Source organism: Melanostigma gelatinosum (assembly GCF_949748355.1).
Source record: "Melanostigma gelatinosum genome assembly, chromosome: 9".
Classification (NCBI taxonomy): domain Eukaryota; kingdom Metazoa; phylum Chordata; class Actinopteri; order Perciformes; family Zoarcidae; genus Melanostigma; species Melanostigma gelatinosum.
In genome coordinates, this window is record NC_136642.1 from 23009251 (window position 1) to 23032305 (window position 23055).

Below are 23055 nucleotides of genomic sequence, written 5' to 3' on the forward strand. Positions count from 1 at the left end.
TTAAAGTCCCGGGGTTTGTAAATTATTTCAAATTAAATAATATTTAATTGACATGAAAATTTGAAAGCAATACAGAATTCCAGAGAGCCTTACCGAACTGTATTCCATTACATTTAGAATTTCACCTGCTGAATGGAATTTTGTGCTTTCATGTACATACATAAAGAGTATTTCCAGCATACATTGGTGGATTAGAAATTGACCAGACTGCAGGTGTTTGACACTCAAAATGAACTGCGGAGGTCTTACACATCGCTTTATATGTGTGTGTCCCCCTCAATGTTGAAACAAAAGCTAAGCCCTTGAACAGCTGAGGGTGACAAAAGACTCCAACACATGACAAATTGAACACTTATATCAACAAGCCATTCATCAGTCCAGTAAGCGCGGTGCAGTGTGGACGAGAAGAGCAGCTTTAAATCAAGGTACAACACCACGATGGTGCTGATGTGTGTTCAAAGCCGCGGCTCAGGGATGGTGCCACACACCACGGACTCGGGCTCAGTGCGCTGGGCAGAGAAGCCGCTCATGCACAGCAGACTGGAACAGAATGTTGTCACAGAAGAGAGGAGTGCATCGGTGGGCGATGCTGTCTGTCTCTCAGCGGGGAAATCAAAGCAAACACAACTCTTTAATGACATTTTGCAGATGTGCGTGTCAGTGAGGAAGTGGTGTGTGACAGTTGGAGGAGGCCGGTTCCCCAGCGCTCTGGGACAATACCTTCACAGTTTACTTGAGGGAGCTTTTGGTCCGAACACCTCCAGGGTTTGGCTGACTAAGTAGTATTTGATCGTAGAAATGTTTCTTTTTTATTTAAACCGTGTGGATTTAAATTGTATTCCAATGTTGTACTCACTGTGTTCAATCAGATTTCTGGCACCATCAAGCCTCTGACTTAATTAGTGATGTTTGATAAACCACCTTAACCTTTTCAATTATGACATCTTTTCTCATATTTATCAGGTATGGCCACCATTTCTTTTTCCTTTGGCGTATGCAATGGGCCTCCGTAGTCCCACCAGGTTATTCCACTATCGATGCTGCTCTCCAGAATACTGGAGTATGTGGTGTAGAATTGGGACACCGCTATAGTCCTTTACTGCAACTCTACTCGGGCCTTGCGTGAGAATGAAATGGCGTGCTCGAGTAAAGTCAGGATATGCCTGCGTGTTAAAAAAGCACTCCATCCACCGTGACACACACACACACACACCTCCATGTTGTGTCTTTTCTGCCTCCGTCATCACTCTTCTCTGAGGACCGCCCACTCATTTATTATTCAGGAGGAAGGAGCTTTTGAAAGATTCCTGCTTCACTCTGCTGAGACACACGTAACATGCTAACACACACGTTTACTGGTATCCATCCATTCATAGCGTTGACAACACATAAAAGCTTAAAATACATTGACACGGTCAAAAAACAAGTGTATGCTTTGTATGGGGGGGGGCACGTCACATACTTCTTTAAACATGGGGGGGGGGTCTTTTATTTTGGCAATAGGGAGAGCTTTACACAATCTTCACAAATGAACACCACTTTTATGATTTTTGAAACGTAAAGCAGAAGTCTCATTTAGTCACTTGTTGGCAACCGCCTTTGTTAAGACACGCGATAGCTTCAAAATTCATGACCGGGGTATTTACTTGAAGTATTTCATGTCGTATAAAACAAAACTTAAAATCTCTTAAGCTTGCGTTAACCACAGACCTTGTTTCAGGCATCGAACCAAAAACCGGTTGACAAAAAAACCCATCGACTTCGAGACCCAGGAACCGGAAGTGCAAACATGCCGACACATTTCCTGGTTTAAGGACTCGTTCCAATACCAGCTGCTCGGATTCAACAATGTCGGGCAGAAACAAGCGTGCATGTAGGCTGACATTAAACAGAGTAAGAGGAGAGGACCCGTATTCTGCTGAGGCGCACACACAGCGAGTGTGATGATGCATGTTTTTATAAGGAGGATTTGCATTTTGCTTAAGAAGTCAGCTGTTTGTTTTGGTGATTACTCTCACTCTGTTTGCTCGTTGATGGTTGGTGTTTTTTTTGCTATTTATTTTCGCTAATACTCCCTAACTTTGTTGTTAATATAACAAATTATGGTTATTTGTGAATGGGGGGAGGGTCAGTTATTTTACCCGTCACTCAAAAAACTATTTGTATCTCTGGGGAGGGTCAGGAAAAATAAAACACAAAAATGAAGTCCCAGCCACTAGCCCCTCTGGTGAATCACGAACACTCCCTCAGAATGCAATGAAGCAACTACACACACACACACACACACAAAATACACACACTTCTACAATCATCCACACAAGCCAGCATAGACAATTTACACATATAAGTGTCTATAAACACAAAAAACTACACTTCTATCAAAGTGTATCCAAATCCCTGTTTTGTCCATCATGACAAGGTGGTGATCTGCGGAAGAAACCGGTTGATCCCATAAGCTGCTGGTTGCCATGACAGTGAACATGGAATAGTTCAACCTGAATCAATCTGATGGAAGGAGTGGAGGGATGCTCTCAATCCGTCTCTTTAGCATGTAAATGTGGAATCATGTGACCTTATGACCCTGTGTCTGAATGCCTTGTCGCATCATCTGTCTATCTTCAAATTCCTTGTCTCGTCTTTCCACTGTACAATAAAAGTTTTTAGAAAAAACAACAGCAAGAAAAAAGTGGGAGATAGTCATGTGTGTGTTTGGTCTGCTGCTGATCAGCCCGCTGGGAATAAAGAGGAGTCATGGGGTATGAGAAGGATTATTAGGAGGATAGACGTTCACAAATACCCACATGCACTAATACACACTCCAAAATGGAAATACTTATTCGTTCAAATGCCTCAAGTATATATTTCATAGGTGTCATGTCAGCCTCGCTAGCAGAAATGCAGAATATATCAAATGTAAACATGTAAAATAACAGTGAGCCGCAGAGCAGGGTCCGGCAGCTGTGCAGCGCTGCGTGTACTGATAGTTATGTTAGCTGTTAGCCAACACACTGCAAACTGTTATCCCCCCTCTGTGGGCGCAGGGTGGCGGATGGGGGGGGGGGTCAGAGATGTACTCAGCTGTGTGATCACTTGTGGTCCCTATCAGCCAGGGACTATCAGCAGTCGGTACAAAACACTGATGGCAGGGGCTACCATGCAAGGTGCCACTATCCATTAGGACCAACTACCCATTTACAACACATATACAGCCAACTGGGGCTACGTGTCTTGCCCAAGGACACATCAACATGGACTGTAGGAGCCGGGTGACCGAACCGCCGATCTTCTGACTGGAAGAGTGCAACCACGAGAGCTCCTTCAGCATGCAGCCACAACTGGCCACCCACAATGTTATGCAGTTTTGCGGCAGAATGGTCCACTGGCGGATATAATGAACTGGGACCATCCCTTGAGGTTTCCATAAGTGTTTTCCTTCTTCTTTTTTTTCAAAAAACTGCATAACTGGGCTGCCCGTTAACACCAACACGTCATGTGCACCGTTGCTGAGTTGACAATAAGCTCATAAGGAGCTGCTGCACTCAGCCCTCAGCCCACAGTTGCTTCCATAGTGGTAATTACACAGACTGTACCACAGCACTGTGTAGCCAGGGGTGGATGGAGGTGTTGAAGGAAGAGGGGGATGGGACGCCGGAAAGAGGACATAAAAGTGAACGAGTGAAACAGGCAGGGAAGGAGCACCGAGGGAGGGAACGGGGGTGAGTGAGGGGAGGCAGGAGGCAAGAGGGAGATGGTGAGAGGAGGAGGAGGCACTGGAGTAGGGCGGGCTCTGATGTAACACAGTGTGTATGTGCAGGGGGCGGGGCTTATGTGAAGAGGGAGGCCGGTGGGGATAGAGAGGATTGTCGGCATCACTTTTAATCTGCCTGTCAAAAGTGTAGCAGGCAGAGCTCTATACTCTCCCGCCTTTTCTCTCTCTCTCTCTCCGTCCATTTCCTCTTTCCTCCTTTCTCCTCTTCTTCTCGTCTCACCTCACTTTCGTGAATGTCTGTCAGCCTCTCCTCACTCTGGCTCTGTCACCCTGCCCTCGGCTCCGTCTGTCACTTGCTGTGGTAGTGTCGGTGCTGGGACATCAGCGAGGGTCTCTCCCACCACCTCTCTGTCTGCCTTACTCCGGATGGTGGACATGAAATCTAGCCGGACTCCCAACAAGTCAGCAGGGGTTACATGCCAGCCCAACAACGTGAGTGGGAAATCACTACTGTGTGTGTTTGTGTGTGCATGTGTGTCAGTGTGTGCGCACATGTTGTGATATTAGTTCATCATTTTGTTAGCGATGACCCGGAGAGTGGATGGATAATAGTTGTTTGTCCATAAAAGTTGGCAGGATGATATTGTTTGTGAATCTGTATGGCCAAGAGTGTGAGACTGTGTGTGCACTTTGTGTGAAATGTGATGTGTGTAAATGGCAGGGTGGGCAGATGGTTGAAACAGCCCAGCCATTTACAACTTGTATTAACCTTCCTGGAGCTGGGCATTGGAGAGGAACTGGGCACACAGATAAGAAAGTGTGAGTGTGTGTGTGTGTGTGTGTGTGTGTGTGTGTGTGTGTGTGTGTGTGTGTGTGTAGGTCTGTAGGTGTGTGTATGAGAGAGACAGAGGGAATGTGTGTGGCACATTCTTACATAAGATTCTTACATGAGTAAACCCCATTGTTAATGAATTATTCAAAAGAAATATTTTCCTATTTTAGATTGTCAGGCTTAAAGGGACAGTCTGAGAGTTTTGTTACTACTCTTGTTTGTTGTCTTACCCAAAGACTTTGTCAGTGGCCCAACGCTTCAACGTGACAACATTCGCTCGATACATGCATCCACTGTTTTCAAAAAAAACTTCTGTTTTCATAGGAGACAGCTCAGGTTTAGGCAACAAACCTACTTGGCTGAAAAAATATGGTGCACCGAAGCTGCAACCTCTGGGTCCGAAAAGTGAAGCAAATGTGGAATTGTCTTAAATTTGCATTCCTTCAAATGAAGAAGTCAGATTGTATAGAAGTCTATGAGAAGATGACTCTACTTCCCTCTTGATTTATTCCCTCAGTAAACATTGGAAACATGAGTTTATGGTTCAATCTCTAGTTTCAAGTCTTCTTCAAAACAGCGTGATGTTCATGTAGTACATTATGATCCATCATAACAGACCATAAAGCAGAGAATGCTCTGGGACGGGGCTACCTTGTGATTGACAGGTCGCCACCACGGCGTTGTCCGGTCTGGGAGTTGTCCGTGTTTTCGTCTTAGAAAGACCATAGTTAGTAAATTGTAACTCTTTTGGTGTCATAAAAATGATTCAGCGTTCAGTTGAACTTAGCTCCGCCCTCTCGTGTCACATTTGGTTGCACTAAAACAAGATGGTGGGCCAGTTTGAGAGTTGCAATGCGCCATTCACGCACTACTAACATCATCAATAATTTGAATCCTCCAGCATGGCGTCATTGCTTATTTTACTGCCAGACTATTCTGAGTATATATTTGTACATCATTTGTGAGAATACAGTCTTTCCTCAGAGACCTCGTGGTCTGGTTGAGCCCCCAAAAATGTATGTTGTTACAACCCTCAATATTAAGGGGAGTTAGCAGGTTTTCTGCTAACATAAAGTCATGATCGGCGTACAGTATCATTACTATGCACACGCAAGGTACTAACGGGATGTAACCTTTTGCCTTATTTATGATGATGATGACTTGGGGTGATGCAGAGTTATGTTTTGTGCAAAAGCAATTCAAAAGTTAATGTGCACTTGTTGCGTACAACCAACACATACAACCAGACATAATATTATCAATTTCCAACTCAGACCTTATTAAAATGACGCAAAGGACAACTACATTGACAGCTGTAAAAATGAGAAACCAACCACTGAGTTAATTTGTATTTCTATATCTCCCAGTAAAGGTAACCTGTAAGATCTGGGATGACACACACTTGCTTTGGGATATTTTGAGTCACAAATCATAGTTATTTATGGATGATATTTAATATCAGGATACTTTGTTATCGTGAACAAACAATGGAACTATTAGTAATGCTGTTTGATGCCTAAAAGCGTTGCTTTAAATGGAAGTATTACACATCTTTACCCGTTTTTTAAATTGCTCCCCCCTTTTTCAGACTCAGTTCTGCTGTCACAGAAAACAAATGTATTCATTAAAAAATGAAATAGAAGGGAAACGTAGCACTTGTATAACAAACGTTACGGTACCTTTAAGGACATGTGACGTCTCCGATCCTGCACCTGATGCTGTTCCCTCCTGTGGACAGGGAGCAGCGTTTACATTCATTCAGGTCAATGGGCAATTTAAATGTTGCTTTGGTCACAAGTTTCACTTGTCTTGTTCGTGAATTTTGTTTTTCATTTGGGGAAATATTTTGTCCTGCCTATGATTTTGGGTTCACATTCGTGATTTAGATGATACATTCACAAAATAATTGTTTTTCATGCTAGATGGTTACAAAAACATGTTTTTTACATTTGCATTACTCTGAGCTTAATTTCATGGCATATCCATGAACTTGAGCCTGGTATGATCAAACATCATGATTTACTTTTTTACATGTGACGAACTTCATGGAGCTGGATTGTAACTCACAAACTAAACCTGTGTGACAGTCCCTGTACTATTTTTCTGCTTCCACATGTTACAGTGTTAAATCACAAAGACTAATGAGTAATGGGCCAGTGGAGGGATCTCTTTTGAGTCCCCTCTATGCTGTGGGGCCTGGGGGCTCCTTCTTACATCATGCATTAGCAACAATAAGAGTACGGCTCTCTTTCGCCTCAGCTGCTGCAGATTGAGGATCCAAGTGGCTGCAGAGTGCTGGGAGGCTGGACAGGGAAAGCCGTGATGGACTCAGGAATCTCTCCAAAACCATACTTATAATAATACACATTCAAATTGAAATGGTTCCATTTTGAAGCCACAGTTTCCTCTTTTAATGACAGACTCTTCAAATGGGATCCTTACGAATCTTTCCCTTTTTCGTTCAGTTAGAATGGTTCGATGATATTAACCTAATCTGGAAATAGGAGGGCAGCGACTGAGAGGCCAATCTGTCCTGTTCTTCTGATCGATCGATTAATTTCATGCTCCAGCTGAGGATGTACAGCAAAGTCAATAGGCAAAGGAACAGACAGAAGAAGGGAAATTAGATAGACGGGAGAGAGGGTCGAGAAATTATGGTAGTTGTCTTTTCACCAGACCAGCTGACAACACTCTTGATCTTTGGTCTCCCATGTACCGGCCAGAAAAAATGTTGGCATTGTACATTTCTGCAAACCAACGGGATACGTTGAATGTCTACGTTTCTGATCCAAAATAATGTTTCATGAATATGTTTCACATCAGCCTCGCATCACGCTTGCAGAAATGCACAAGCGTGGACAGAAGGAACAGAAAATGATCAAACACAAACTGTTGCCTCAAAGCCGAAAGCGCATGATTATCTAAAGTTATCTAAGTTTTCCGTGCTTGGAACTAAGTACAACTAACACAACTACAAACAGCCAAAGGCAAAAAGGTATGTGGAAGGGTTGTCCCCATCCTTTTGACCACACAGTGTACACCTTTAAAATTACACGATGAGAGTGTTTGTTGAGCTGGACTTTGTTTTGCTCTTCCAAAAGTCCCAAACAAACGTCTAAATAGATAACGGAACTTGCCGATATGTGCATTAAGTCTGCCTACATCTGTCTATGCCCCTGTAGTCTGACTCACCGGATGTAGAGTGGATATAAGCCTGCCATTGGAGTTCTACCCCCCTCTTCGCTATCTGTGCTATCTATTTCACAAGGCCCTCTTCTTGCTAGTTTTACCAACAGTCATTTGTGTCTCCGCCACCAGGGACAGCAGCAGAGCCAAACCAGCAGCCAAGAAACCCTGGATCCCTGCGACGAGACCACCGACACAGAGGACAATGAGGAGGAAGACCTGGGAGTTCTGGATGACCAGAGAAGCATCATGCTTCACCTCCTGTCCCAGCTGAAACTTGGCATGGACCTCACACGGGTAAGTCTAAGATTCTACCTTCATCAATTAGGTTTTAGGTAGCGTGTGAAAAGACCAAACCATCAACGAGATGGACCCTGTCCAAGAAACACCCGGGGCCTTTCCAAGCCGACATAGAGCGCGCAACGGCTATTGAGTTGGGAGTGTGAACAGGTTGGATTAATGAACCCAGCCCGGCAGTTTAGACCACCGCAAATGGTAGACCACAAAATTCTGCAGTGCTACTAGTTGTTACCACCAGTACCGTGGTGAAACTAGTGTCTATATTTGGGCCAGTGCTATAAATAATACACCATCTCGTCTTCAATTAACACTTGCCTTCCTCTTTGTCCCCCCCGCCCTGGTTTTTGGTTGTAGTTAGTCAGATGTCCTCTGGTCATGTGATTGTGATGACTCTCTCAGACCAGTGAGCTCAATCTGATTACTGCTGGACCAGTGCTCTGGATCACAGGGATAATGTGCCAACGATGTGCAACAGAAGGGGATTCTGACCTCGAATACCTGAGAGACGGGGGGGGGGGTCTGTGGGCAGATTATGGAAGAACCATTTGCTCTTGCCATGTCCATATTGACTCGTGGCGTTGCAGTGTGACAGGGATCGACGTTTTGACTCCGGCCCTCTGGTGTGGCTCGATCAAAACGTCACATTGAGTCAGGTTGTGTAACGGGCTTGACTTTATGTAATCTGAAGGACGATTGAGAGTTTTGGCAAATGATGAAGTAAAACTTTCCCCATGACATGAAACCACACCGTACCATTGGAGCTGTTAGTGGACCTATAATACATATGGGCCAGTTCATGTGTCAGTCCCCTGATGATGTTTGTCAGGAAAGAGATGGGAAAGGACAGTGCTTGCTATCGCATTATTGATTCTACTCCTGCCTAAAATACACATAGAGCTGTCAAACAGCCCTCTGTATTAGTTACCATGATATACCTTTATTGATTTATCAAGCTTAAGCTAGGATGTGTGTTTGTGTGTATGAAATGCCGGTGTGTCACCAATGACTAGTGTTAATACAAGTGTTCTTTAGGATTGTAAGCTATAGGTGAATATAATTGTCCATAAAAGCCCAAATTTGATCTAAATTGTTGCATTTTCCGAGGCAATCATACTTTACTTTTACTTTTACTAAAATGACTAAAAGAGTGTATGGGTGATGTGATGGAGGCCACGCTATAAGGAAAGCAAAAGGATGAAAGGAAAGAGAAAATAAATTAGACACCGCTGTCACATTCCACTGCAGCAAGACGACGAGATACAAACTCACTTGCCTTGGATGACTCAACCGGCAATATAGACAATGAAAATGCATTTCCTTTCAAATGTAATCGACAATGCAGTTTCCTTGCATGGGAACCTAATTTCTAAGATTTCAGGCTGGTGTTTAAGGATAAGAAGGTATCTGTCCTGGAGGTATTCAAGGGTGCTTTAGAGACACATAAGTCACATTATGGGTCAGGTTTCTTTGGATCCTCTCAGACGTCAGCTTGTCTTTCATGTTGAAAGCAAAAACACCTCTGTTCACTTGTGTATCTTTTTCATACGACCACAACTGTAGGACGTCTGCACAATGATCACACAGTAGATTTTACATGTTTTTGTTGTCATCTCTGTCCATCCCTCTGTCAGGTGGTGCTCCCTACCTTCATTCTGGAGAAGCGCTCCCTGCTGGAGATGTACGCCAACTTCATTGGTCACCCCGACATGTTCCTCTCCATCACCTCCGGCTGCACGCCAGAGGAGCGCTTTGTCCGCTTTGTGGAGTACTACCTGGCTGCCTTCCACGAGGGCCGGAAGGGCGCCGTGGCCAAGAAGCCCTACAACCCAATCCTGGGTGAGAACTTCCACTGTTCCTGGTATGTGCCTCGGGACCGGGTTCGATATCTCAGGAATACCAACTGTACCGCGCCCAACTCGGCACCCACGGCCACTTCTACCATTCCCGGGTCCCCACAGAGGGGGACGGACGGCAGCAGCAGAAGAAACTCAGACTGCTATCGTGTTCGGTTCGTGGCGGAGCAGGTGTCCCACCACCCACCTGTGTCGGGCTTCTACTGCGAGTGCAAGGAGAAGAAGATGTGTGTCAACACTCATGTCTGGACCAAGAGCAAGTTCCTGGGCATGTCTGTTGGAGTGTCCATGGTCGGGGAAGGTAAGACGTGTAGCCTGTTCTAAAAAAACAAGTGTGTGCCTGATTTCCAAAGCATTGCAAATAATTGCACAAGGAACATGGTTACAGGTTGATATTCTCCTGACCTCGAAGAGCTGTTTCTTCCATTTGTTTGGGATTGTAATGCCCTGCTGTGGTGCAGATGGTACAAGAGTGCACACTCTGTATACCTACGAACAGCAATGCACTGTAATTCATATACAACCCACGTTATCATTTTGTATGTACACCACGTAATCGTGACCCAGGACAGGTGATGTAGTACAAAGAGGGGAGGAAAAGTTGGGGTGGATGGGTGGGTCTAAAAACACCAGACAGGCTGGCTGGTCTCATCCAGCGTTCGTAGCTATACCTAATAAAATGAGTGTGGCGTAATTGGTAGGTACCCCACAAAATCATTGCTTATGTAATCATAAACGAGGAAGTATAGAGACCGCAAAAGCCAGGGGCGGGTGGGAGGGGCAGTGTTTGGGTCCAACAATCAGCGATCTTTGACCCGGGAGACTGCTGTTAGGTCCCCATTTGGAACAAGAAGTCACACTGATTTATTTATCAGGTAACTTGCGTACTTCCGTAACGGCACTTCCGTAGTTATTTTGACCCAAACAGCGATCTTTTCCGAAACCTAACTAAGTGGTTTTGTTGCCTAAACCTAACTTTGTTGTTTACTGTGAAGACAGAAGTTTATTTTGAAAAGACCATATGCATGTAATGATCGGAAATGTATATGTATTTCTGGCTTTTGTAGGAAAACGCACAAAAAATGAGTAGTAACTTTTCTTAAGATATCGTACAAACTGTTGTATGAGGATAAGTTGACCCAGGAGACCGCTGTTTGTGTCCCATGTGAAACCAAAGTCAACATCGACTTATTTGTCACATAACTACCATTCTTAAGTAACGTACCTTTCTTAGTTATTCTAACCCAAATGTTGACCCATTTCTTTGGTAACTTCTGAAATTAATACTTTAGTAGTTATTTTAACCCAAACCACGATCATTTTCTGATACCTAACCAAATAGTTGTTTGGCCTAAACACCACAGGGTGTTGTCCAAACACACTGATTGCTTGTGTTTCTGGACATTTGTAGGAAAGCACAATCAAAACCCAACAAAAATGATTGTAAGTTATCATACAAACTGTTGGATCTGGCAGAAATGTCTTAATAATGTTGGATGAAATACATAAATTGCCATTACCAAAAACCAGTAGACATATTTGGATCATTATTAAAAGAAGTTCGTGGGGTTTTGAATAACAATAACGAGAAAAATGTCAGAGCAGTCTGTTGTCAGATGGATTAAATGGTTAATCATTAGCGCAATCTGACATCCACAGCTGTTTGCAGACTGTACGAGAGCATCCTTCAGCTGATTAAATCCCCACAGCTCTCCGAAACAGCAGCACTCGTATGTGTGCTCCGTCTGCAGCCTCTAATTGGAAAACCGTTTCAGCAAAACAGAGTGCTGTCATCCACGTTTGCATTTTGTCTTCACATTGATTACATTTTACACAGCTAACGCCAGGCTGCTGCGAAACTAGACAGACAGTAGACACCCATGCATTGGATGAGCTGACTTCAAACCTATTCCTCAAGTGTATGTGTAGGACAGCGCCGGGCGAGGATAAGGTGACATCCTGAGGATGCATTGAGCTCAGAGTGACAAATCCTCCTCACATCACCGAAGTCACTTAGAATCAGTGACCTCTGGCAGTCCTCTCTCTGCATCAGTCATTTTTTAGAATAACAACTGTCAGCTTATATGAAATCATGTAAATGGACCTTTTGGCAGCAGTTTGGCAACATATGAGCAGAACCAAATTTAACTGAATGTAACCTCAAGATAACTTTAGGACAAAGTAACTAAAGGCAACCAGCAAAATAGTGTTACTTATTTTATTACGTAATAAGTGTGTGTGTGTGTGTGTGTGTTTATTAGAGAGAGAGAGAGAGAGAGAGAGAGAGAGCAAAGCATGCCAGTGTGGTTGCATAGCCTCGGGCCAGTGAAAGCTAGCTTTAATTAGGCCAGCAGTAAGCATTCATCAGCAGGGACCAGTCCTCGATGACGCCGCACAGCCAGCTTTGCCGCAACAGCACATGATGCCTTTCGACATACGGATGCAGATGTACGAATACAAATACTTGCTGGTGAAAAATGCCACGGGCCACGTGCCTAAAACTCTGGGGAAAAGCCCCTTTACGCCATGTCCCAGGAACCGAGGGGATCCTCCACTCATTGCCAGACGCAGGTTGATGCTGTTCGCTCTGCCGTTGCTGCTTTAGAAACACGCCCAAAGGGAAAGTTCATGCCAGAAAACACACACGCACAGGAACTCCATGAGACCATTGCACAGCGTGTGGCTGCATGACCGTATTACAAAATGTGATTTTGATAAACACTGATTAAATGATCCGTGACCAGCTAATTTAACATGCGACCAATCCCAGCGTCAATGCTGCATGCTGGACCAGATTCAACACCGGATAAAGCGGTTACAATTGCAACAAAAGTAGAATCGCCTGTTCAACAAGCCAAAACAATGGCAGCAGATAGTAGTGTCCCAGGATAAGCTGTGCAGCGCTGTTCACATGCCTCTTAAAATATTTAAAAAAATTTAAAAAACGTACCCTCACCCAAGTCCTCCCACGCCACTGCTACATCCTCCTGCACCTGTTTGTTGGTGTCCTTCTGAAAAACATCGAGCTAATTTTCCTCAGTGCCCTGAAGCCAAAGACAGGCTGTAAAAGGCTCTCTATACAAGATGCAGAGCATTAATACAGCAGCAAACAACTATTCACTATGTAGAGATAGAGTGAACTAATGTCTGACTGAGCAGAGAATGAACCCACTCTCCCTCTGTGTGAGAGACAGCGAGATCCTTGTGGCACTGGCACCTCTGCGTCACTCATTGTCAGTCTGCGTCACTCATCGGCAGTCTGTGGCAGTCAGCGTCACTCAGCGTCAGTCTCTGGCAGTCAGCGTCACTCAGCGGCAGTCTGAGGCAGTCAGCGTCACTCAGCGGCAGTCTGAGGCAGTCAGTGTCACTCAGCGTCAGTCTGTGGCAGTCAGCGTCACTCAGCGTCAGTCTGTGGCAGTCAGCGTCACTCAGCGTCAGTCTGTGTCAGTCAGCGTCACTCAGCGTCAGTCTGTGGCAGTCAGCGTCACTCAGCGGCAGTCTGAGGCAGTCAGCGTCACTCAGCGTCAGTCTGTGGCAGTCAGCGTCACTCAGCGTCAGTCTGTGGCAGTCAGCGTCACTCAGCGGCAGTCTGAGGCAGCCAGCGTCACTCAGCGGCAGTCTGTGTCAGTTCAGCGGAAAGATTCAGCTGTGGCAGGCGAGCATACTTCGGCAACCGTCAAGAAGCTGCGGAGCTGAGGGGGCGGAGCCACATTTCCTGAGAACACCCATTGTTGTTACGACAGATCAGCTTCCATAAATCAGTTTTATGATTTTAGTTGAGTCACCGGAGCTCCCTGTTCTCTGTATGCATCCTTAGAGTAATAATTACGATGTTCTGATTATAGGAGAACATTCTTCTTTTAAAGTGCTGCTATTCACGCTGCCTGTATGCATGACATGAAATTACAGATCTGTTATTTCTGATGTCACAATTAAACTTAATGTTGATATGGCACACTGATTAACAAGAACATCGAAAAAAGGTTGCCGACCTCTGCAACTGTGAGATACAGAACAGGCCCAAACTCTTTCTTCTTCAGCGATGACAGCATCTGGAATGCATGTCACCGTGCCCACTTTCCCTCTGCAGCCGAACAAGACTGTAGCACTTCCAGGCTGCTGCAAGTGCTCTCTCACCCTCGGAAAAAAACCACGTGTTAAATACAAGCCTGAGCGGCACACAAGGACAATGTTATGCTATGAACTGTACTGTTTTGTGATAAGAAATCTAAACTAACCAGTTTCCTTTCCTTTATTTATGACATATCAACCTGGATTAAGCTGTCAGCTCCCTGTGTAGCAGCGGCTAGAGCATGACTGACTGACTGCAGCGTGGGGGTCTTTGTTTCACAGATGCACAAATACACACATGCATGGATGCACGCAATCAAGTGAAAACATCTGGGGGGGGGGAATCACACACTATAGGAAATAAGGACATTATGTGTGTGTTCTGCTTGTGGGTCTTTTAGATGAGGAAGTGTGTGTCCATATGTGTGTGTCTTGGGCAAACAGATGTGTATGTGTTAGACCTGGGTCCATGGCAGCAGACTGGGCACAGGACAGCTGTCTGTTATATAAGCAGCAGAGACAAAATCCATGGAAGCTAGAGACAGGAACTCAGGAGGGCGAGTCCAACATACAACAAGGCTCACCATAGTCAGTAGGATCCATCCTCTGGGGACCAGGAATGTCTGTATGCGACGTCATGACCATCTATCCAGTGTGTGTTGAGTTATTTTATCCTGGACCAAAGTGGTGCAATCCCCAGAGCAATGCAGGGCAGCAGGGCTGAAATAACTCCGCACAAATCTGCAGCCAGAGGCAGATGGTGGTTTTCACAGCTCCGTTTATGTTTGTGGAGATAATGAAAGTTCGTTGACACTGTATCTGCTAACACTGCCACTTTTGATTCGCAACACGGCGATCAAAATAGTAAATCTGCATAACAAGTGCTATATTCATCACAAGGGATTCCAAGAATATAACACGAAACCACACTTTTGCTGGAAATAGAGGTCATGGCGGCGCACAGAATGTCGTTCGTTTTACTCCACTTCAAATATGTAACTGCTATGCTTTGTCTTTGTAGATTCACATGGTGTCTGAAGGTCTATTGTGTTAATCGCAGCAGTAATTCTACATTAACAACCCGTTCTCACTCCCAACCCGTCAAATACCAACGCTTGGTCAGCGTTTCTTGGGGTCTGATACTGACACACGAAGCACTCTTTAGCGTCGTTACGAGAAGCACCACGCTTTCAACTCACTCCAATACAAACCCACTCAAGTCATTATTAGACAGAGCAACCAATGTAGAATATAGACTGAGGAAGTTCACTCAGCGTGGCTGGGATGAGTTTGGGTCTTACAAACACAGGACTTTCACCCAGGAGACCAATGTTTGTGTCCCGTGTGAAACTGAGTCAATGTTGACTTATTTTATCGTAGTTTTGTTTTGTAAATTTCGAACGAAGGCCAGTTACATACAAATCTATTTGTTCTAACCCAAACCACAATCTTTTCTTAAGCTTAACGAAGTACTTTTATTTTGAAAATATACAATGAATAACTGACACATCCAAAACTGATGCTACAGGGGTACCTTGAGCCTCATAGTTTGAAGTGTAGGGCCACTGACCAAGCGTCGGTATTTGACTAGTTGAGAGTGAGAACGTGTTGACAACAGGTGGTTCTTCCCACTGTCTCTCTTTTCAACCTGTCCTGTTTCTCCCAGGTGTGCTGTATTTATTGGAGCACGATGAGGAGTATGTGTTCACACTGCCCTGTGCCTACGCCCGCTCCATCCTGACCGTGCCGTGGGTGGAACTCGGGGGAAAGGTCACTATCAACTGTGCCAAGAGTGGGTACTCCGCCACTGTCACTTTCCACACCAAACCCTTCTACGGAGGAAAAGTACACAGGTAGGCAGAGAGCCAATGGTTTAGAAAAACCCTATTTTGTGCCAAAAAAGCCACCAAAATCCCACTCACTCTCCTCCCACCTCAACACAAACACATTCCTTTGGAGCCAAGAAATTACAGGTGCAAAATAGATTAGCACCGTGTAATTGTATAAAAACAAAAAGCTATCCCAACCACTGGCATTGTGACCACAGTAAAGTAGAGCCTGTGTCTCTGCGAATACTGTATGTGTCTGAGCATATGTGCATAAAGCCAGATATTATTAGTACTCCAACAACATTTCTTTCTGTATTTCAAGTGTCTTGAGTGATTTTATTTATTTGCAGCATTTTTTATGCCTCCGCACTGGCAACAGCCGTGGCTGGAGGCATAACATGTCGGGGTTGTTCATCCGGTCCATTATTCCTGAATACCTTGAGGGAATTTCTTCAAATTTGGCACTAACATCCACCTGAACTCTGAGTTTGAAGGGGCACCCGACTTTTAAAAGCAATGGGAGTATTGTGAGTCTGATAATGTTATAGGAGTGAAGTGCTTAATCAAGGATTGTTTTAAGGAATGTAGACTGATTAGTATCAACCGTGGTGTGATAATAGTGGAATGGTACAATAAACCATTTACAGATTCAAAGACTGAGCATCCCATTGACTTGTGTTTGTCCTCAAGGAGGGAATCTTATATCTAGATTGTCTTTGAGCCAACAGGGTAGCAAAACACTTGCTGGTGTATTTTGCAGAGGTTCGGAACATGCTGTATTATGTGATAATGACTTGTTGAAAGGCAGCACATTCGAACAAAATGTACAGGTGGTGATAATAATAACATGGCTGTGCTCGTCAGTCACGAATGCTAAAGAACCCGATGTTCATTCCTCACAGAGTAACAGCAGAGGTGAAGCACAACCAGACAGGAAACGTTGTGTGCAAGGCCCAGGGGGAGTGGAACGGGATGCTGGAGTTCACCTACAGCAACGGGGAAAGCAAGGTGATTGATACCTCCAAGCAGCCAATCATCAAGAAGAAGGTCCAGCCTCCAGAGAAGCAGGGCCCGTATGAGTCACGGTGAGTCTTCGCGTTTCACTTCAACACGTCAAGTCTATTTTGTTATTTTAGGCTGCCTTGAAACATCTGGCCGGGGACAGCAGATGGAAATTAGCCTCTCTGGCTAACTCTGGCTCACTTACAGTGTAACTGTTAATTACCGTAGTGTGCATTGTCCCTGAAAAATAAATAAATAAATTAAATTAATATTTTTAAAGTTAAACACTGTTTTAAGTTGTAAGCCGTAAGATACGTATAGTTCTGTCTTGGTGCACTATCAGTGTGGCAAGTGCAGCTTGTAGCAAACTAAAGCTGTTGCTCAGGTGCGTTTATCTTCATGCTCGACTCGGCCTTATATGTGAATGGGACCAGGGTCTCGTCTCAGCAACTGACTGATCAGAACTTTTGCAATTAAGAATCATGAGACCTTATTTTAGTATTACTTTTAATCAATTTATTGACCCCTTCACTGTACGGTTTATCAGGCCCGATGATGGTTAGAGGAAATAAAGATGATTTATTTGTTCATTCATTAAGCCCATAAACGAGTGCTCTTGTTCTGTGTGTCCCGGTTCTGTAGGCGTCTTTGGCAGCACGTCACAGCGTCGCTGAAGGTGGGAAATATGGACGCAGCCACAGAACACAAACACCGCCTGGAAGAGAGGCAGCGCAGGGAGGGCAAGCAGAGAGCTGCAACCAAAACCGCCTGGAAACCCAAATATTTTATTAAAGAGGTGAAGAACAGTGCACGCCAGTGACAGCCACCGTCTTAGTGTCACTAGAAGTGGCCAGTAACAGGTTCTATTGCCATCACAACTTAGGAACTCAGCCAACTCTGTTGAGTACAGCAGGGGTTCCTTTTCCGATACGAGTGTCCTGGGACAGACCATATGCTGTACCGATTATAAAGCCCTCGAAGGCAAAGTTGTGATTGTGGGCAAAATAAATTGAATTGAACTGACACAATAACAAACAGAACAGGTCAAGCAAAAGGTAAAGAAAAAGAAAAAGGTTTTATTACTCTATTGGGTCCTTTCCAAAGTGTTGTCACTGATAATAACAAGCTGAGCCTACGTGGAGTTCCCCGAGCGATTACATTACAACCCGTCTGCAGTGTTCTCCCTCAATACTAGACCAAGAATTGCTGTCCCCATTAGTCACTTAGACACAGAAACACGGGAAAATAGGTGGAAAAATACCCTTTAAGTTGAGTTGCTGTTGACTCTTTCATTCTGTGTGTGTGTGTGTGTGTGTGTGTGTGTGTGTGTGTGTGGGTGTGTGTGTGTGTGTGTGTGTGTGTGTGTGTGTGTGTGTGTGTGTGTGTGTGTGCGTGCGTGTGTGTGTAGGGTGAAGGCTGGGTGTACCACAACCCTCTGTGGAAAGCTCACTGACCAGGAGCCTCGGAAGCAGCTGTCCAATCCCAGACGACTAGAGGGGAGAGATCGAGGCCGAGGGCTGGCCGACAAAAGATGCGAGGAGAGAGGGAGAGAGAGAGACTGTGAAGAGGAGACGGAGAGAACAGAACAAGTGGTACCAAAGACAGGAGGGGGAAAAGGACACACTTCCAGTCCTGTCCAATCAGAGACATGTTGGCTCAGCAGTGAATTGAGACCGATCTTACACGGTTACAGCCACTTTTGAGATTCCAGTATTACATTATGACGGAACGGACAAAACGAGACAATTTTTTTCTGATACTAGATCCAAGCAACCCCCCCCCCCCCCCCCCCCCCCCCCCCCCCTTACTTTTTAGTCGTTTGCACAAAGTACTAAACAACCTTGTCGGTCACAACAGTTTTGCACAGTTCACTGTACAGTATAGCGTAAACTGCATACGTGTGAGCAATGTGTGTGTTTTTATGTTTAGGTGTACGTTTGTGAGAATGGATGGATGAACTATTTAGCCACTATGAAAAACAACCCAGGGTGGAATGTAGTCGGACTAGTTTCTCTTTTGAGCTGAAGCTGCAGCGCACTGATCTTCTCTGTGTTGGAACTCATTTCAACGTTGTATGACAGAGAGCTTTTGTTTCTTCATGAAGGGAAGGCTCCATCCTTGATCACATGGAGGTTCACTTTCACGGTCATAACATTGAATAAAAACCCTCCAGTCAACCATTATGTTACAATAGACATGGGCTGGGAAAAGAAGTGCATCTGTGCCCCATTAAACACCAGCTAAATATCTCACTGGGACATTTACTGTGCTGCAGTTTGATCCTGAAGCTGGGAAAAGGTTCTCGCTTTAATGGGTCACTTCACTCATGTTTCTGTGTTAGCCGGCAGAAATACTCGCTCACTTCCCTCTAGTGGTATCGCTCCATGCAGGGACTTTTAGTTTTAGTTGTCCAGGTCAGATGACGGATTTACATGACACTCTCACTTATTATATTTCATTTATTTACTGGATTTGGGAGAGCTGGCTCAAACATGGTTAAAATCAAGATATGAGCCGTGCTGCTTTAGCTGTTACTTCAGCTGTGAGGTTTCACTATTTAGCCTGTTGACTTTGAATTCTGTGTCCATAGATGAGCGATTAAAGGTAATGATTACAATTCATGTTCAAATGTAAATTTTGACCAGAGTTCCGTCTTTGCTTTTTATAAGTTTGATGGTTTGGTACAGTTACTACAAGGAACTTTTCCCTGGTTATGAAACAGACTCAATGTAAGGAGACCAGAAACTCTTTCAGCTCAGACTCCAGCAAACGCCTTCAAACCTCCGGCGGGAGGTGTGGAGCTCGGCACCGGGCAGCAGCGGCTCCGCCTCTGGCCAGGAGCAGAGCTGCGCCAGGTTTTCTTTTTTTTTTGCCAGTCCCAGCTGATCTAGATGGGACCAGCAAAGACCAGGTGGTGGTCGGGAGGATCTTTCACGTTGTCCAGGACGACCTATTTATCGACTTCGGCGGGAAGTGCCTGTGCTGGTGGACGGACAGTAGCTGCACCTGGAGCTCACCAAACCGTCAACACCGACACCATGCTGCTGGAGGCCCAGGCCCTATTAATGGGCCCACTGGAGGGAAGGGAGGCACGGCAGAACCAGAACTCACTGTCAGAACCTTCTGCCAGTAAAATGAGTGGTTTTCCAAAGGGACTTTCCAACAGCTGATCTTAACAACATGAAGCTGCGGTGCTCACAGAAACACTACTGCCTTTGTCCACTCGGGCTGCCAAACTCGAGACAAAATGAAAGTTCCTTGTAGTAACTAACTTGAGTTGGCCTCCTGCAGTTATCTGGCTCCTCCGCCTATGAGCTGCTCTACCTCTGACAAGGTGCGTCAAACCAAAACTCCATCACCTCAAAGAATCCAATAACATATCTGCTTTCTTAACCCTCCAACTCTTCCCACACACTGTTCCTCAAACAGCTGCATCTGACCAAATGAAGTCACAAGTAATGATTGATGTGTATAGGAATGCCTGAGTGTCTGCTATTTGTAACTGATAAGTGCCATACTGCACTTTGTAGATACATTTGTAGTGAGGGTCAGGACCTCTGCACCAGTGTGGTGTGAAAGTCCAGTACTTATGAGAGTACCTGACCAAAATGGATTATTGTAGTACTTTGAAGTCCAGTCTTGTGGATCCAAGTATGTGAAGTCGATGACTCAACGCTAAAACAAGCAGTCCTGAAATATGATAATCTGTAGTATTTTGATCTGCAGCATCGTAGCTCTGAACTATTTCTCTCTATTCTCAATCTTTGATAGAATCAGCATTAACTGGAGCCAGGCTCCTCCTGCAGCTTTGACACCTTGTCCTCCATCTGATCTTTGTAGTAAACAAACCTATGCAACACGAACACGTGACTGTAGACCGTAGTCTCAGGGTAGGGTGTGGGGGGGGGGGGGGGGGGGGGGACTGAACAAGCTCTGTATTTGTTTTTCAAATAAAGATCTCTTATCACATCTGTTGTCTCCTGGATTGTTGGGTGCTTTATTGTCTTGGTTCACCACATGGTACACTTACAAAGAACAAGTTGAATTCACCTGCCGTGTTTAAGTTGGAACAACTTCCCAAAATGAAGTAAACTTAACAAGTAAACGTAACATAAGATGAAAATATTTACTTACATTTTTAAGTAAAATCAACATGTACGATTTTACATTCGGGGCAGGTTGTTAAACATAGAGAGGTGAAGTACCAGTGCAGTACATAACACCAGTAATTCAACAGTGTAAACACTCAGTAACTTATACTCAAAGGTTAAAGTTGACAGAGTGCAGAATGACACACTTCATATTGTTATATGTACATACTGTATATGTATTATATTATTGGATCATCATTATTATTGACACATGGAAACCAAGCTGGTTGAGGTGGAGCTGCTGTAATGTTCACTATTTTAGTACACTGTTCAGTAGTTTAATCCATGACAATACATTATACGTCTGTCAAATCTGGAGCTCTAAAGAAACTCATACCTGTGATCATATACACTAGAGGAGAAATATGGTGGAGTACATGTATTGAGAACCTCGGTTGTACATCAGAAAACTACTTGAGTAGATGTATTTACTTACTTTTCACCACAGATAAATACAATATAAGACAAGATCTAAAGAGATCCACAGCTGCACTGACACTCATGTGTGTGTCAGTGCAGCTAAACACTTGGAATAGTGGAACACCTTCACTTGGCGAACAGAGGAATGGACACTACTGCCATCTGTGACAACTGCATTAGTATGTGCACGCTGCCATCTGGTGAGCAAACTGGAACAGCACCATCGGCAGGAATAAGAAAACACTGGAAGAGTTCCTATGCCAGGGACCCGACCTTGAATATCTTACCTCCATCCATAAGGGGAGTACGCCTGTGAAGGTGGGGGGGGGGGGGTGCAGCAGGAACAAGCAGTTCAGTTTGTGTTGTTATCACCTGGCTCAAGGCCGGCAACAAAGAGGGAATACAAACAAAACTGATGAGCAAAGATTTGGTTGCTCCATAACTCCTTTATTATAGTTGAACACACAAAGCAAATTGTTTCTTGCGCTCTGTTCAAGTATGCTGTCAGTTTACACAATGTGGCTGTTCAACATGTAGCCTACTTCACCCTCAGGACCAGTTTGATAGCACCATTATGAAAGGCACAGTAAAATAGGATTCACACACACATTATTGTACGCAACGTTATTCTTTAAAACAAGGAATACAACTGTAAAAAAAGACAAAAAACAACAGTAAGTAGCTAATAACTGCAACTCTGTCTGAATGGGGAGATATTCTCTTCCATGAGCTTCCTCTGAAAAGATATCTGAGCTCTTCTCTTCTTGCCACTGGGTTTGGAAGACTTAAAACATATGCAAACAGAACACAACTGACAGTTAAAGTATAAATCATACCATAGCATTTTATAGTTATATGTATGGTCAGCATTAACACTAAAAAGTGTGTTACAGACTATTGAAAACTAGATCCCGTTCTACATGATGCGGTAGTTTGGTGTATGCACCAAAACGTCGTCATTGCAATCTTCCAAAAATGGCAAAGAAGAAGAAAACATTAGAAGTGATATCATATTAAAAAAGAGTTTTGCTGACAATAGTTATCGCCTATGAATGGCCTCAAGAAGACAGAAAGAAGTTCTGGTTATACACACAGTAGATTTGACTTTATGCAGCGTAAAGTACAACATATACATATACACAGTATGTTGACACCTGTAGCATTCACCAGATGCACGAGAAGTAATCAAAGTGTTGGACTGTTTTGATCTGTGCAGCGAATGTGGTCAAATTGGAGCTTTTCTGGAAAGTTGGCATGCAACAGCAGCAGGGGGGGGGGGAAATCAGTGGCGTGTTCCCAACAGCTGGTTTACATAGAAAACAATGAGTGTCGGTGTTTTGAACCCACATAACAGTTGCCTATTGTGCAAACAATGAGCAACTAAGCATCAGCCATCACAGAAAACATGTCCCGCTCTCTATTAAATACCTTCTTGTGCCGTGTTTGTACTACGTGCTTGTTGATGCTGTGTTGCACCAACAATATTTGTTGATTGTGATGGAGGAAAAAGAATAAAGCCATGACACAGCTACATGTTGGTTCTCCTCTGCAGGCTAATGTGACAAAGCAGGAAGTGCCTTCAAAAGTGACCCATGGTTCAAACAACAGCCATCTCTGTCATGTAGCAATATGGTTTTCATATATCCCTAATGAGATTTGGTATCACGTCACATGACATGTAATCATTGACAGTTTAATTAAG

General features: G+C 44.3%; 1 protein-coding gene across 1 annotated transcript in view; it reads left to right on the plus strand.

The window, feature by feature from the left end:
- The window catches only part of LOC306782121 (oxysterol-binding protein-related protein 10-like), a gene marked incomplete at its 5' end in the record, with an annotated part of 46798 nt that extends 28280 nt beyond the window's left edge, over nucleotides 1-18518 (plus strand). Inside the window, 6 exons of the mRNA XM_079275315.1 lie at nucleotides 7860-8024; nucleotides 9659-10181; nucleotides 15618-15804; nucleotides 16683-16865; nucleotides 17425-17578; nucleotides 18191-18518. Of these exons, the coding sequence (XP_079131441.1) occupies nucleotides 7860-8024; nucleotides 9659-10181; nucleotides 15618-15804; nucleotides 16683-16865; nucleotides 17425-17578; nucleotides 18191-18235 (1257 nt within the window). The 3' untranslated portion in view covers nucleotides 18236-18518. The remainder of the gene's footprint in view (nucleotides 1-7859; nucleotides 8025-9658; nucleotides 10182-15617; nucleotides 15805-16682; nucleotides 16866-17424; nucleotides 17579-18190) is intronic.
- Nucleotides 18519-23055: the final 4537 nt, after the last annotated feature.